Source organism: Enhydra lutris, unplaced genomic scaffold, assembly GCF_002288905.1.
Source record: "Enhydra lutris kenyoni isolate GAN:26980312 unplaced genomic scaffold, ASM228890v2 scaffoldscaffold96, whole genome shotgun sequence".
Lineage (NCBI taxonomy): Eukaryota > Metazoa > Chordata > Mammalia > Carnivora > Mustelidae > Enhydra > Enhydra lutris.
Window position 1 is genome coordinate 3,282,125 of NW_019154180.1, and position 15,261 is coordinate 3,297,385.

Consider the following 15,261-nt stretch of genomic DNA (forward strand, 5'->3'; position numbering starts at 1 on the left):
GCCTCTGAACTATGAGCAGTTCTCTTGCCCAGAAGGGGAAAACATACCTCCTCAGTTCCCTGCTCACCCACCCCTACTCCTACCCAGGACCAGGGTCCTTGTCTAAGACACCAGGTGTCCACAGGGCGTGGGAGCTGGCCAGACACCAGCAGGCCCAGGACCTGGGCTTCCAGGAGCTGGCCTCAGCAGTACCACTGCTGGAGTCCTCTAGCCAGGCAGGCGAGCCTTCTGCCCCTTCCCAAAGCACACCGGAGCACTTCCTACCCCAAACCCCGTGTGTCAGGAACCTGTGCACCTCACCAGCCAACCCAACACACCTTGCCCCTACTCTCCATCTGAGCACTCCTGGCCTCAGCCCCTACTTTCAAATGCTCTCCTCTATCCTTTTCTGGCTCCAGAAACACTCACGCGATACCCCATTAGGCCACTGCTTTAAAACTTGACATCATAAGCCCTGGCTTTTAAGATGCTTGTTTGGCCTTTGAGACCCTAGTGCTTGCTCTATCCTCAGCTCCATTATTCCCCTTCAAAGAATCCAAAAGCCCATTATCCCACAGAAGATGAGGACCAGATGTGTGCGACCTTGCTCAAGGTGTTAAGGAGTGGAGTATACACTGGGCCCGGAGGGGTGACCTCAGGGCTGACATGGGTCAGGCGCTGTGCGTTGGATGGACTAGAGGGAGATGAGATCAATGTTACCGCCGTCTATGTCAGAGCGAGAGGAGATGAGAGCATGAATTGGGCAGTGAAGGTCCCATATGAAGATGCTGTGAGGCCCTTATTTTCCTACAAGTCAGGTTTCCAGAAGAAGCTTAAGAATGGGGGCTATGGGGGGGGGGGGGGCATCTGGGTGGCTCAGTGGGTTAAGCATCTGCCTTCCGCTCACTTCATGATGGGGGGGGTGTCCTGGGACCCAGCCCCGCTTTGGGCTCCCTGCTCAGCAAGAAGCCTGCTTCTCCCTCTCCGTCTGCCCCTCCCCCAGCTTGTGCTCTCTCGCTCTCTCAAATAAATAAAACCTTAAAAAAAAAAGAAAAAAGAATGGGGGCTTCCGAGGTCAAGGTTGTGCACCCAGTCGGTGTACAGGTTCATCCCTTGGGGAGACGTGCCCAGAGCCCAGCCCCAGCCCCAGAGTAAAAAGGTAAGGGCGGGCCTGCTTCCCCACCGTCAGCTTTCCTGCCCCAGCTCCGCTCGGCAAGCCCTGCACAGAGGCAGCCCCTCCCAGAGGCGGGTGCCGCAGCGACCGCGGAAGTGTTGGGCCCCAAGGGACGCTCGAGCCTGCGGCTTCCCCTCTCCCCTCCCCACCGCGGCCCCCACCTCCGCCCAGGAAACCCAACCGCCTGCAAGAGGCCCAGCGTCAACGGGCCGCAAGGGACGTAGGGCACGGAGGGCAGAGGGCGAGCCGGGAACCTGGGGGCCGGCCGAGGGCGGAAGGAGGGCGCGGCAGACGGCGCCGTGGGAGCCTCCGTGGGCTCCCTCCGCCCAGTGCTGGGGCGCGGCCGAGGCAGCGCGCATGCGCGCCCTGCCCGGGAAAGCCCGCCCCGCCGCCGCCAGACCAGTCAGAGCCTGGGAAAGAAGGCGGCTGCGGCTGACGAAGAGGGGGAGGGACTGACGCCGGGCGTAGGGGGCGGGGCAAAGCACCACCTCCCGCCCCCAGAGCGCGCCGACGAATGGGCGGGCTGGCGCAGGCGCAGCTTTGCAGCCTCGCCCTCTGCTGTCTGGGCTTCCCCGGCTGCCTGGTGGTCACGTGACCGGCGCCGGCCAGAGAGAAAACGGAGCCCTGGGCCCGGGGTTGGCCAATTACTCAGCCTAGCAGGGGAGCCCTGCACCATCTGCAGCGGCAGGCGCATCAAGTACAGTGACAGCTCTAGAGTGCCGAGCTCCGCTGGGAGGTGGGCAACCCAGGCAGAGCCTCCCCAGGGACTAACAGCAGCAAGTGATCGTGCTGCAGCCAGAGGCAGGGCAGGAACAAAGGCACGGGAGCAAATCTTAGGGCTGGCTTAGAACCATGGGAAACGGAGGGCTTACAGAAATACACCCGTAAATACAGAGCGCAAACTGCTGGTTGCCAGAGGGGAGCAGGATGGGCGACAGGCAACATGGTTGAGGAGGAAGGGGAGATACAGGCTTGCGGTTATGGAATGGGCAGGTCAGCACAGGGAAGATGGTCAGTGGTATTGTTAATAGCTCTGTATGGTTACAGATGGCAGCTACGCTTGTGCTGAGCGCTGCGTAACCCATAGAGATGTTGATCACCATTTTGTGCACCTGAAATTATTGTAAATTTTTGTCAACTATGCTCCAGTAAAAAAAAAAAAAAAAAGAGGGCTTATATTCTGCATGAAATGACATTATGCATTTGTCAAAAAACAGAATCCACAACACAGAGGGAAATGTAAACCCTGGACTATAGTTAATAATGTATCGATATTTGGGCACCTGGGTGTTCAGTTGTTAAGGGCGTCTCCCTTTGGCTCAGGTCATGATCTCAGGGTCCTGGGATGGAATCCCACATAGGGCTCCCTGCTCAACAGGAAGCCTGCTTCTCCCTCCCCCACTCCCCCTACTTGTGTTCCCTCTCACTGTCTCTGTCAAATAAATAAATAAAATCTTTAAAAAAATGTATCCGTATTGGCTCAACAATTTTAACAAATGCAACATTTCACACAATGTTAATAGGCGAAAAATGACTGCAGAGGGAGGTACATGGAAACCACTATCTGCTCAGTTCTGTAAACCTAAAACTGTCCAAAAAATAAAGTCTATTTCCAAATAAAGGCTGAGGTTAGGGAGCAGATTCCATGGTTATTACAGTCGTTGAACACACAAGATTTCCTGACCTCTTAGATGGCGGGGGAGGGAGGAATCAAGGACAATCAGTTGCCACAGTTGCCAGGGCCTGAGCGACGGGGTAGCTGGCTGGGCCATTACCACACAGGACACAACAGATAAGCCCCAAGCACAGCCGGCTCTTAACGCCATCAGTAGCCCAGCGAGGCAGCGGCAGAGCAGGGCTCAGAAGGGGGATCATTTGCTCCCTGGCAGGGACCGGCTTCCAGAACTCCAGGGTCTCCCTCCTCTGGGCCCAAAGGTGCCGAAAGCCATCAGACTTGGGAGCCCCACCTCTAAACCCTGACAAAGCTCTTGCCTTCTATGTGGGCTTAGCAGGACATGTGGTGCCAAAAGGCTGAGGCCTGTATTCGCGGGGACATACAGGGTCTGGAGAGAGGCAGCCGCCCATCTGCCCTACCAATGCGCACACTTGCACACACAAACTCCCCAAAGCCGCTGGGCGAAGTTTATTGTGAAACCTCGAGGGGCGGCGAGGACAGGTCGGGCAGGTCAGGGTGGGGAGAGGAGCAAGTGCAGGCTCTAGGAGGCGGAGTCAGAGGCCTCTGAGCTGTCCTTGACGTCGGTGCTCTCTGTGGTCTCGCTGACCTCGCTGAGATCCTTGCTGTCCCCACCGCTATCCTCAGCAGCCAGGCCCTTCTCCTCACGACAGGCCTCTCCCGAGCTTGGAAGTGAGTTGCCCCGGCTTTCCACCTTGTTCTCGATGGAGCCCAGCACCACGTGCCTGCCCTTCTCCTTCAGCTCCAGGTGCCGCCTCAGCTGCCGCCAGGAGCCGAGGGAGACGCAGGAGGAAGGAGACAGGGCCTAAGTCTCCAGACCACGTGGGCCCCTGCCTGCCACCCAAGCTGGGGATGAGGGAAGCCTGCACCTGTCACTTGCTGGGGGCCTCGGGCCAGGGCCAGGGCCAGGCCCTGACTTTGTCCTCCGCCCAGCTGTGTCTCACCCCTGAACCCTGGGAGCCCTAGTTCTCAGCATGTGCTGGGGCCTCCTCCCTTCCCTTGGCCATCGCACCTCAGACAGCACAGGCTTCTGCAGAGAGTGGGATCCCAGAGGAACAGCGGAGGACTCCCAGCGCTATGGCCACTGGCGCAGGTGCCAGTCCCCCTCGCCTGTGGCTGCAGAAGGCCTCCTACTGCCTCAGGCACTCCCAGAGGGCCTGCCCTGCTGGCCTGGCCCCCAGGGACGCTCACCTCGTCAGCCATCTGAGTGAGGTCCCGCTTCATGGCGTACGCGTCTTCCCCATCCGCGTAGTACTTGGGCTCCACTTCACTGATCCTGGAAGCGGGAAGTGCAGAAAAGAACGACCCAAGTCAGAGGGCAAATTCTCCTCAGGCTTCTGGCCTCCTCTGCTAGCGGGGCAGCATATCTGTTTTCCCTGAAGGACCCTTCTGGAGACAGCAAGCCCCGTTTCCCTGTGCGCTCTCCAGGAGTCAAGCAGTAAGTAGCCCCCGATGTTTTTATGCCTCTGGGGGCTGCCACTGTCCTGTGTCTGTAACCTGATTTGCAAGGATCTGTTTCTGTGGTCCGTTATATCGAGCTGAAGCCATGAACTGAGACATCCCCTCTCTCCACGCCGTGTTGCCTATCTCTGACTAAGCAAAGGCAGGCTGACTGGTGTGTCCAGCAACGGGAAATGAGGAGGACGGGCGCTGGGCCTCTGTTCCCGACTAAGCAGGGGGTGTACATACAGACCTGGGTACTCCTGCCACTGGCTGGAAGGGGCGCTGGACTGCATGGCCTAGGAGGGCCCGGCAGCCCTGAGACCCCAGAATTGCTGGCCACTGGAAGCAGGTACGTCCAGATCAAAGATCCTTCCCCGAGGGCCCTGTTCATCTCCCACTGAACCGAGGCTAAAGCTGTCTCTCTGGGCCCTCCATCCCCGCCTCACTGTACCATGTACCGGTCACACCACTTCCCTGCCAGGCTTTCCCTGTCCTGTGCCAGGCACACAGAGACTCTCATGTCCCCAAGCGGGCTTGTCCTCATCCACCAGGACAGCCCAGAACTCGAGATCCCTCCATTGTTCTTACCAAAGGCCCTACTGGCCTGGACATGCTACGGTTTCTGCAGCATGACATTCTCCTTTCTCCTGGGCCTATTGGATGCTTCCAGGTGCCAGGTGCCCTTGAACCCTGCTCCTGCTCGTGTCCCGGGCCCTCACCTCTACCAAGAAGACTGTGTGCCCTTCACCTAGCCCTAGCCGGTGTCAAGCGACATAGCAAGAGCCACACCAAACGCATCCTGAGCGGACTGCAGCGGCAAGGGCCGTCGTCACAGACGCCGGAGGAGACCTCCTGAGAACGCATGGAGTCCACGGCCCAGTCCCTGTCTCAGCCGACTGCAGGTCTTCCCTCCAGCCACCCACATCCCCCAACCCGGAAGGCAGCTCTGATGCCTGGACGAGCCAGACCTGGGACCACCCCATCCTATTAGAAAAGTCTTGAGCTACTTACTGAAAGTTGAGAGTGTTGGAATAGAGGTGCAAGGCGGCCCGGTTACTGCAGGGGAACAAGGCACTGCTGAGCTGCACAGACTTGGCCAGACAGGGACAGTGCGCCCAGGTCCAGCCCCTCCTCCCAGTATCCCCCGCCCCACTAATACCACTTCCCAGATCTTCTCCGAAAGCCAGGGCACCCCAGGACCCCCATCAGCACAGAATCTCCTCCCCACCCTCTCCCTGCCTCAGCCCCCACCCTCCTCCCCTCTCCTGCCCTTCCCTCCGCCCTGGCTTCCACCTCTTCCTGACGTGCAGGGATACGTATTTGGCATTGAAGTTCTCGATCATGGCTCGCGAGGCCTGGTCCATCAGCTTCTGAGCCAGGCCGAGGCGCCGGTGGGAACGCTTCACAGCCTGGCGGGAGGAGAGTGGTACCTTGAGGGCCACCCCAACCAAGCCCACCTCCACCCCTGCCAGGACCTGGGTGGGTCCTACGCACCAGCGACGTGATATGTCCATGGGGCACATCATCTGGATCCTCCTCCCTAAAGTGAGGAGAAAGGAGAGGCTGGAGAGGAGCCTGGTGCCGAGGCGGTCACCAGCCCACATCCACGGTGCAGGCAAAGAGCAGGAGCACAGAACTCCTCTGGCGGCTCCGAAGTTCCCCCAGACCCCGGGTGGGGCAGAGCTGGGCTCTCAAAACCCCGTGCCGCAGACAAAACACAAGCGCACTGTCAAAGGAGCCCAATGGAAACGCTGACTGTGCTGTGAGGAACCGAGCCACCGAGCCAGGAAAAGACGTGGAAGACCTTTCAGTGCCGTGACTTAAGTGAAAGGAGCTCATCTGAAAAGGCCCCATACCGTACGATTCCAAACACATAACATTCTAGGAAAGGCAGACCTACAGAGACAGTAAGGAAGTGTGGCAGTGGTTGGTGTGGGGAAGGGGGGAGGAGAAAAGGAACAACAGGGAAGGTTTTCAGGCCGCTGAAACTACGGATTCTAGACCAGCAGATACCCGTTACTACACATGTATCCAAACCCAGAGAAGGTACACCATGAAGTGTGAACCCTATTGTAAACCGTGAACTTTAATAATGTGGTCATACTGCTTCGTCAACTGTCACCAATGTACTCCAAGGTGTTAGTGATAGAAAAAACTCGGGCTCAAAGGGCAGGGGGTGTATGGGAAGTCAATACTTTCCAGTAATTTTGGAAACCCAAAAAGGAACTAAAAACCAGTAGATTAATTCATTAAAACAAGAAAAGCCACTACAGGGCAGCATCTAGGAGACACACGTGGTGTTGGTGCCCCACCCCACCCCCAATCCACTGCCAACTCTGGTGACTCACATTTTGGCCAGGACGTACCCCACAATCTTCCCATTCTCATCCTCAGCGATGTAAGAGAGCTGGGTGACAGGGAGAAGAAAAAAGAGATTAACTTCCTGTCCGAGGTGGAGGAATCCTTGGCAGGCACTTGGTCCCACTGCCCGCCTGTCACTGTGCGCATGACAGACCCCCACTCAGTGGCGAGTTCAGTGACAGCTCCTGACCTCTAGGTCCAGTGGCTTGGTTTCCTTCTACACACCCCACTGCTGCTCCTCCCACTTGGATGTCCCTTGGCCTGGTCTTGTCCCCCACCCCCAAACTCCACAGCCGCGCACCTGCGGCCAGGAGAGGCCGTGGTAGAAGTAGTATTTCATCTGGTAGTTCTCGGGCAGGCACAGGAGGTTGCAGTGTTGCATGTTCATGAGGTCCTCCGGCTGCGGGAGGGCAGGCGGTAGAATGCGGTCAGGCCAGGGGCTGTGGTGCCTAAGTAGGCCTCAGCCACGTTAGAACCCTGCTCCCTGTCTGTCTGCCCCCCCGACCCCCACCCGCGCGGGGCTGGGCGGGCGCTGGGACTATCTGTCTTTGCACACTGGCGCACAGTCGCCGCAGAAATCATCCGTCCCAGGAATGGATCTGAGCGCCAGGCAGTTTTGGGACATCAGGCAACTGAGCCCCGACATTCCTGTTCGGACGGGTCCAGACCCGCGGGGACGGTGGCCTTCACCTGTCCATGCCCCGAGCCCGCAGGCGCGTGGAGCGACCCGCCCGGGGCTTCGCCGGGCCCCTCGGGAGCATGCGCACGCGGCCAGCGGGCCGCGCACCCACGCGGCGCGGACAGCCTCCCGCCCCTGCCCCTCACCCTCGCATTGCGGATGTTCATAACGGCGGCGGGGCACGCGGTTCCCAGCGGGTCGTAAACGCGCAGTCAGCTGCCGCCGCGCTCCAAAGCGAAGCCGAGGCGGCCGGGCCGGGGCTGGGGCTGGAGCCGGGGCTGGAGCTGGGTCTCGGGGATCGCGGGGGCGGTGGCGGAAGGGGCGGTGCGCGTCTGGCCCGGCTGCCGGCCGGAAGTGCGCGCCGCCGAACCCGCCCTCGCGGCCGCCGGGCCAATGCTTGGGGTGGGATCCAGGGCGGGGGTGGGGCCTGCCCGGGAGGCGGGACAGGGCGCGGAGCGAACCAATGGCCGGGCGAGCCCCGGCGCGGGGCGGGCCCGTCACGGGGCTCTTGGGGCGGCCCAGCGCGCGGGGCGGGTCCGCTCGTGCCGGTTGCGCACCACCCTCCTCCCGCGATCCCAGACACGCACGCACACAGGTAGTGCAGCACGCACGGTTTTATTTCGCGCCTTGGCGGGCGGGGGGCACGGCGAGGGGCACGGCGGGAGGGGAGCCAGAGCTGGGACCGGGGGCCACGGGGAGGCGGCTCAGCAGGGCGCCCAGCATCTCCTCGCACATGGCGAGGCACCTCGGCACATGGAAGCAGCCTGCAGGGAGAGGCAGGACAGCTGGTTGAGAGGCCCAGGGGCAGCCGACTGCCCCAAGCCCCTGCGGCCCCCGCCCTGTCTGTCCCCCACTCACCTTTGAAAGGACCCCCTTTGATGGTGAGAGCGACTTTCCCCTCTTGGTTCAAGTAGCCGAACCATTCCCCGTACTCAGGATCCCGAAACTGGAGTAACGAGACAGTGACAAGGCCTCCAGGTGCCACAAGGCCAAGTAAAGGGGCGTTCACCGTCCCCACCGCACCGCTACCGCGGGGTCACAAACAGGACTGGCCCCAGGTAACGGGGCTCCAGAATCACCGCTTTTAAAAGCAGGACCGCTTCCAGGACAAAGATGAAGGTGGGGGACGTTTCTCTTTCTGCCTGGGGATGGGAGTGCGTGCGCACTCCCATCCCCAGGCAGAAAGAGAAACGTCCCCCACCCACAGGCTGAGACTTGAAACACTACAGAAAGGGACTAAGTAGCACCCTGTCTGGGGACCACGAGAAACATTCTACAGCTTGACAAATGCACAGATGTAGTTACACAGATGCATACATTGTTATATCTCAGTGACCTGAACACTTGGATAGGCTTTACTGTGTATAAATTGTACTTTAAGAAAATTGATTAAAAAAAAATTGATTTTAGGGGCGCCTGGGTAGCTCAGTCATTAAGCGTCTGCCTTCAGCTCAGGTCATGATCCCAGGGTCCTGGGATGGAGCCCCGCATCGGGCTCCCTGAGTCTGCTTCTCCCTCTCCCACTTCCCCCGCTTCTGTTCTCTCACTTTCTGTCAAATAAATTAATAAAAATCAAAAAAAAAATGAAGTCTTTTAAAAAAAAAAGGAAAAGAAAATTGATTTAAAGGAACAAAGAACAAGGAGAATTCTGGTGGAGTTGCAGACCTTCATGTAACTTTGTAGTTGCTTTCTGGAGGGAGCTTCTGCTACAGATTCTCTCTCCCTTCCTCTCCCACTGCCCCTCCCCCCTGGTTGTGCATGGATGCGTGCACAGGAATTCTAAAATCTTTTTTTTTTTTTTAATTTCCCTTCTTCACCATAGTGGTAGTACCTCCTCAGTACTATACTCCTTTAGGGAGAATCTTTTTTTAAAGATTTTATTTATTCATTTGACAGCTACAGAGGGAACACAAGCAGGGAGAGAGGGAGAAGCAGGCTTCCCGCTGAGCAGGGAGCCTGATGCGGGGCTCGATCCCAGGACCCTGAGATCATGACCTGAGCCAAAGGCAGATGCTTAATCGACTGAGCCACCCAGGCGCCCCTAAAATCTTTCTTAAAAAATAAAATGTAGGGGCGCCTGGGTGGCTCAGTGGGTTAAAGCCTCTGCCTTTGGCTCAGGTCATGATCTCTGGGTCCTGGGATCGGGCTCTCTGCTCAGCAGGGAGCCTGCTCCCCCCCCCCCCCCCACCCGCCGCCTGCCTCGCTGCCTACTTGTGATCTCTCTGTCAAATTTTTTTTTAAAGGCATTAAAAAAATCTTTAAATTTCATTTTACGCAGTTCAAACCGATGGACTCTAACAGCCGCAAGTCTCCTGATTTCCTGTGTTTAACACGCAGAAGTGAACACTGGATCCCAGTTAGAGGTTAGTGCCAAGAAAGGTATAGTTTTCTTCCAAGTTCCAAAGCGCACAGACCCCAGGAGACCATGTGTAGAACCTCCTGTGCCGGGATGGACCAGTGGTGTGGGTCACAGCTTTAGAAACACGCCGGGAATCCTCAGTCATCACCAGGCGCCCCCCGAGCGGCACCTAGCACATCACTCTGTTCCTAGTGCTCGGCCTCTGGTGGACCCCTGGCTGCCTTCTGACCTCACAGCTGATTCTTGCCCTGCCCAAAGCCCCAGGACTCAGTAATGCCTAAATCCCACGAGGTACCTCCTCTGTGCAGAGCAACCCCTTCTGCGTTTGCTCTCTCCCACTTGCCCCCCCCAGTCCCCTGCCCTTGATGTATTTTCCAAAGCTGTCACTGCCACCTACATGTTTGTGTGTTTACTTGTTTATACCCTGCCCATGCTGCCCGCCCCCCCCACCAGCATCGGCTCCAGAGGGGGCAGCGGCTGCTTCATTGAGTGAATAGAGGGCGCCGGGGACCAGATCTCTGGGAACGCTGGCCAGCCCAGGGACCACACCCACTGAGGGGGAGGAGAAGGGGCTGTGGGATCCGCCTCCCCATCCCTGCCTAGTCTCTTCCCACAGTCCGAGAAAGCCTGGCTGGGGGGCCGCCCTGAGAGGGAGAGCTGCCTGCTCTTCCCTCGCCCCACGCAGGACCCGGAAGCCACATTTACCTGGCGGAAGGTGTACTCAGCCACCTGGTAGAAGAGATGCAGCAAGGCAGGGTCCCCGCTGTCACTGTAGCCCATGAGGAAGGCGATCATGGCTTCGCTGTGTGGCCACCAGAGCTTCATGGCCCACTCCAGCTGAGAGCAGAGCAGCGACAGGTGTCTGTGAGCCCTGGGATGCATCCTGTGCCGCCCCCTCAGCCCACCCTCCCGATCGCGGCCCAGACACCATCGGGCCCCAGCACTTGGGGCTTCATCACAGGCTGGATGTCCCTGAGGGTCCGAATGGCCCCTCCGCACGGGACCAGCTTCCTGACCGGGATGCACCCGCTAACAACCCCTTCCCAAGGGCCAGGGTGGGGCGGCCTCCCTTTCTAGCCCTGGAACCGAAACCCTGTCTGCCTTGTCAGCCTGTCTGAAGCTCCTCCTGACGGCAGATCGGGCTCCCTCTGCAGATCTCAGTGGGGTCAAACCCAAGCAGAGGCGGCGGACATAAGGGTGCAAACCTGCTCCCACTACCGATGCCTGAGAGTCACCCAGAGCGCCTTTCAAAGATGAAGAGCACATGTATCTCAGGACTGGCATCGTCCGCACTCGCTGACGGGAGGGTGAGGGCCACTGGCAGAGAGGAGTTTCCCACCAGGGTCACACTGGGCGAGTGCATCACCCTGAGACCCAGGTCCCCACCCCCCATAAAATGAGTGATGACGGCACCCGCCTCCCAGGGAAGAAAGCCTTGAACAGCCTGGTACCATGTGGCCCTGGGCACATTCCCACCTGGGTGGGGCAGAGGCCGTCAGCATCCTGGAAGTAGAAGAGGCCTCCGTGGTCAGGGTCCCAGCCAGAGCGGAAGGGCAGCAACAGGAACTTGTTGATAACGTGGGCTCGGAGCTTGGGGTCACCCTTCCTGACGGCGTGACGGAGCAGGAACCAGCCAGCTTCCAGCGCGTGGCCTGGTGAGCGCTCTGGGTTAAGACAGGCAGTGGACTCCCCCCTGCCCCCCAAGGCAGGTGCCTCCCTTCCTCCTCCACTAACTATGGGAGCTGCTCTGAGCTCTTGCCACAGCTTCTCTCCCGCAGAAAGCTTGCCCTCCCAGTCTGTCCCAGACTCTGTCTCCGGCTGCTGACACCCCTGCCTGGGAGGCCTGTCCTGGCTTCTCTGCCCCATCCTCAGCAGCAGCTGGAGCGGGGAGGGCGGAAGGCAGCCCCCGGGCACTCCCCACATCTGAGATGCAGAACTGGGGACTGAGCAGTCCCTTCCTCCTGGGCCCCCCCCCCAGCCTACTCTATTCCTCACCTGGGTTCTGGTGCCTCCCCAGGCAGCCAGAAAGCTCCTCACCGTCCTCGGACACATTCTCCAGCACAGCCTGTCCATCCCTCTGCCCAGGAGGGAGGGAGGAACACAGGAAGGTAAATCTGCCTTCAGCTCCAACTGGAAAGGTGCGCCCACTCACCCTCCCCTCTGTCATCTGTGGTCCTGGGCAGGCCTGGCTCAGAGGGGGCATTTGAGAAGGGGCCCAAGGGCCTGAATGGGTTCTGACCCTTGCCTGGGCCCCCAAGGTGGGAAGAGTGACACACTGAATAGGGGCTGAGAGTTAAGGTTGGCTGGGTTGCCTACAGAGGCCCAGAAGAACTTGGGTCTGGCTGGGTCTCCTGCTCTTGAACACGCCAGAGCCCCCGGCCCCTTCCCTCCTGCCCTTGGCCCCACTGGGCTCCCCTGGGCCCTCTACCTTTCCCAGGGGTGTGGGCTTCTGGGCCCCAGCCGAGCTCCCCACCCCCACAGGGTCTTCCCGCCTGTAAAGGGGGCCACCAAGGCCCAGCCGGGGGTGTGCGTGTGTAGGCTATGGAGGTGCCCCAGGGCCTGGGGAGTGAGGGTCACCCTACTCCCCGGCTCCTAGGGCCCATCTGGCAGGTGAGGGTCAGCCTCCTGTCCCCTGGGCGTCCTCCCCACCCCCCCCACCTGGACGTGCTGCAGAATCCTCTGGACACACCAGTCCCCCAGCTCCACGTAGTTGCCTGCCAGCTCCTCGTCCGCCTCCCCGAGCTGGTCCACAAGGTTGAGCAGCATCATGGGCACTGCCATGGACTCGGAGGCTGGGGCCCCGGGGAGGTGCGGACGGCCCAGCCCCGATGGGTCCTCCCGCACCCAGCACGCGATCTGCTCCATCATCTCCACCGCTTCCTTCTGGGTGGGGAGAAGGGAGGCGAGGGGAGGCCAGGGCCGAGGCGGCATCCCGTGCCGTCTGAACTGGGGTGGGAGAGCCTCGTCCTCCCGCCTGCTCCTAGGACCCCTTCACCAAGGGCCTACTCTGGGCCCCAGGCCTGGGCTGGGGGCTGGTGTAGATCTGCCCCACCCTGCTTCAGGGCGGGGGGTGTCTCCCAGTTTGTGGGTGCGGGCCACTCCCGAGCAGTGAGGTCGGGTCTGAGAGCCCAAGGGGCTCCAGGGAGGAGGGAGAGCTCCCTTTCGGCGGGAGCAGGTGTGCACTGGTCTCTCTGTGCTCTGTGCATGAATTCAGAGGAAAAGATTCCAGGGAGGGCGAACCCCTCACAGTACAACCCAGCGAGGGGGCCGCTGTCAGCAGCCCTGGGCCCATGGGGACCCAGAGGAAGGACTGCTGTTGGCAAGAGACCCCATGTGCACACAGAGCCCAGGGGGGAGGCTTGCACACGAACAGGAAGGCTTCAGGCAGCCATAAGGCAGCCTCCTTCCCGCACACCTGGTAACGCGCTTCCCCAGTCACCCGCCACAGCTCGTTCATGGCCATGGTGTAGAAACACTCGCTGAAGATGGTCCGCTGCACCTTGACCGGGCGGCCGTCCCGCGTCAGCACAAAGGCACACTTCTTTCCAGGAGGTGCCACTCGGGCATAACGCAGCAAAAATTCGCCACCTGGTGGTTGGGAAGTTGCTACGCTTGAGCTGAAGTGAGGTTGCCCAAAGGCCCTTCACTGCTTCTGGACCCCCTAGAACTGCAGGAAGCTTGGATGCGCCTCTGAGATGGGGACAGGGAGAGTGCACCTGCTTTGGCGGAATCCAGAAGTTCAGGGCTGCGGAATCGCTCAAGTTTTCGGTATAGGCGACAATACATCCACACCTGTGGGGGAGTGGAGGGAATATGGCTTAAGCGGGGAGCAGCGCGGGGGTTCGCAGGGCTGGGAAGAGAAGTCGTCCTCAGGTGCCCCTGCCATGGGAGGAGGGGTGTGGAGGTGCCCAGCCTGGTGCGTGCAGATTGCGGACCGGCCAAGCCGACTCCAGCCGCCACCTCTGGGAGCGCTCCCTGCCGGGGCACATGCCCTACCTGCCTCCCCTGCAGCCAAACATACTTGAGGTCATCGTACACCTGCCCATCTCGACCAAGACACGTGAAGAAACCCCTGTGGGATTCACAGTGTTAGCAAAGCGGGGAAGGGGCCTTGCAACCACCGGGTCTGCTGCTCTGCTGGGCTCAGCAGATCTGAGTCAGCTGAGAGTGAGATGGGGGCTCAGGACGGGCAGACACCCCCCCCAGGGCACCAGAAGGGCGAGGCGCACCCATGCTCCTGGTCGTGAGAGTGCTCCGTCCAGAAAGCCACCACGCGGTCCAGTTCCTGCTCCACGCGCTCTTTCCAGGTCTGCATAGCCTCTCGCTCCTTTTCCATGTCCTGGGGGAACCCGGGACTTGGAGACACAGCTTCCCCACAGGCCTCCCCATTTTCCCAGTCCCCAAACTCCTCAACAGGCTCCTCTGTGCCCTCAGGTCACCCCACGCTCCAGGGGACCCCAGGGCTGCCTGAGCCGTCTCCCCTGGGCCCCCAGGCTTCGGAACCCAGACCTCAGGGTTCCCCACACCCCTGCGTGGGGCTGTCCTCTGGCTCGGGACTGGCCCCAGAACTGACCCCACCGTCCTGAGAATCCTCCAGAACAACACCCTCCCCATTACGGCCCCTCCACTGGCCTGCCACACTTGGAGACCCCCGCTCATCCTTCCTTCTCCTCCGGGAAGCCAGACAGAGCTGGTCGTAGTCCCGTGACTGTCACTCAGCTGACCCTGCCGCGCCCCACCCGCCCCCTCCTCCAGGAAGTTCCGCGGAGTCTGGGGGCGGGGCTTGGCGGTCGCACGACTCCGCCCCCGTGCTCCGGCACCGCCCCCACGCTCGCGGGCCAAGACCCGTGGGCAGAGCAGGGCAGAGCCAGCAGCAACTGCCGCTGGCAGACCCCGGTTCGAGAGCCTCCTGATGGGAAATGGTGGGTGAACTGGCAGGGCAGTCTGGGGCGGGGAGCACGCGGCTGGCTCCAGCACACCGGCTCCTCCCAGCCACCTTTTCCCACCCTTGAACTGAGTTGGGGGGAAGAGTCCTGCGGAAGGGGCCTGGGCAGGGCAGAGCAGCTGAGGGTGATGTCCCCAGCTCATGCTTAGTGGAGGCCCTGGCTTTGGGTCCGACTGGGCTCGTACCCACCCCGCTCACAGATGCTTGTCATTGTTTACGGTATATCCCTTCACGTCCAGCCTCTCCCCTGCTTTCCTTGCACTCTCTCCCCGTCATGCCTAGCCAAGGACAAGTCTTCAGTATGTGGAAGTTTCTAAGGTTCCTATGGGTGAGCCCGCCGGCGGCCTTGGGTCCAGTGGATGGGGCCTTGGCCAGTCTGAAGACAGAGAGCTGGTACCACTCCTCTCCCCCCCACACAGGCCTCTCCCCAGGAGGCCGCAGAGCGCTGTGCTCCGATGCTATACTGGCATGGCCCGGAGAGCCCCACGGGCCACTTTGAGGCAGGTGAGCAGAGGGACGGTGGAGGAAAGTGTCACAGAGCCATCTGACACATGCCTGGCCAATCTGCACAGGCCCCACCCCCTGGGGCCAGCCCCACGCAGACCTTATGTACCTGCTGGCCAGCATC

At 60.3% G+C, this 15,261-nt stretch overlaps 1 protein-coding gene across 1 annotated transcript; it reads right to left on the minus strand.

The window, feature by feature from the left end:
- Positions 1-3,351: 3,351 nt before the first annotated feature.
- On the minus strand, positions 3,352-14,422 carry LOC111139195 (renin binding protein). Its single transcript, XM_022491392.1, has 19 exons — positions 14,321-14,422; positions 13,918-14,027; positions 13,685-13,760; positions 13,405-13,480; positions 13,104-13,276; positions 12,347-12,571; positions 11,684-11,765; positions 11,165-11,340; positions 10,394-10,525; positions 8,188-8,275; positions 8,031-8,093; positions 7,476-7,619; positions 6,952-7,050; positions 6,638-6,696; positions 5,784-5,829; positions 5,583-5,698; positions 5,301-5,345; positions 4,038-4,122; positions 3,352-3,606 (listed from the first exon to the last, which is right to left on the minus strand). Exons 1-14 carry the CDS (start codon positions 14,345-14,347, stop codon positions 6,680-6,682), a joined length of 1,488 nt encoding a protein of 495 aa, XP_022347100.1. The 5' UTR covers positions 14,348-14,422; the 3' UTR covers positions 3,352-3,606; positions 4,038-4,122; positions 5,301-5,345; positions 5,583-5,698; positions 5,784-5,829; positions 6,638-6,679.
- Positions 14,423-15,261: the final 839 nt, after the last annotated feature.

Excerpts from the sequence above, each read along its gene's own strand:
- LOC111139195 (XM_022491392.1), bottom strand. The coding sequence starts at position 14,347 with ATGAGCGGGGGTCTCCAAGTGTGGCAG. Across the intron at positions 11,341-11,683 it reads GGGGAGGCACCAGAACCCAG|GCCACGCGCTGGAAGCTGGC; the intron begins GTGAGGAATAGA and ends AGCGCTCACCAG. Across the intron at positions 10,526-11,164 it reads ACGGCCTCTGCCCCACCCAG|CTGGAGTGGGCCATGAAGCT; the intron begins GTGGGAATGTGC and ends CTCTGCTCTCAG.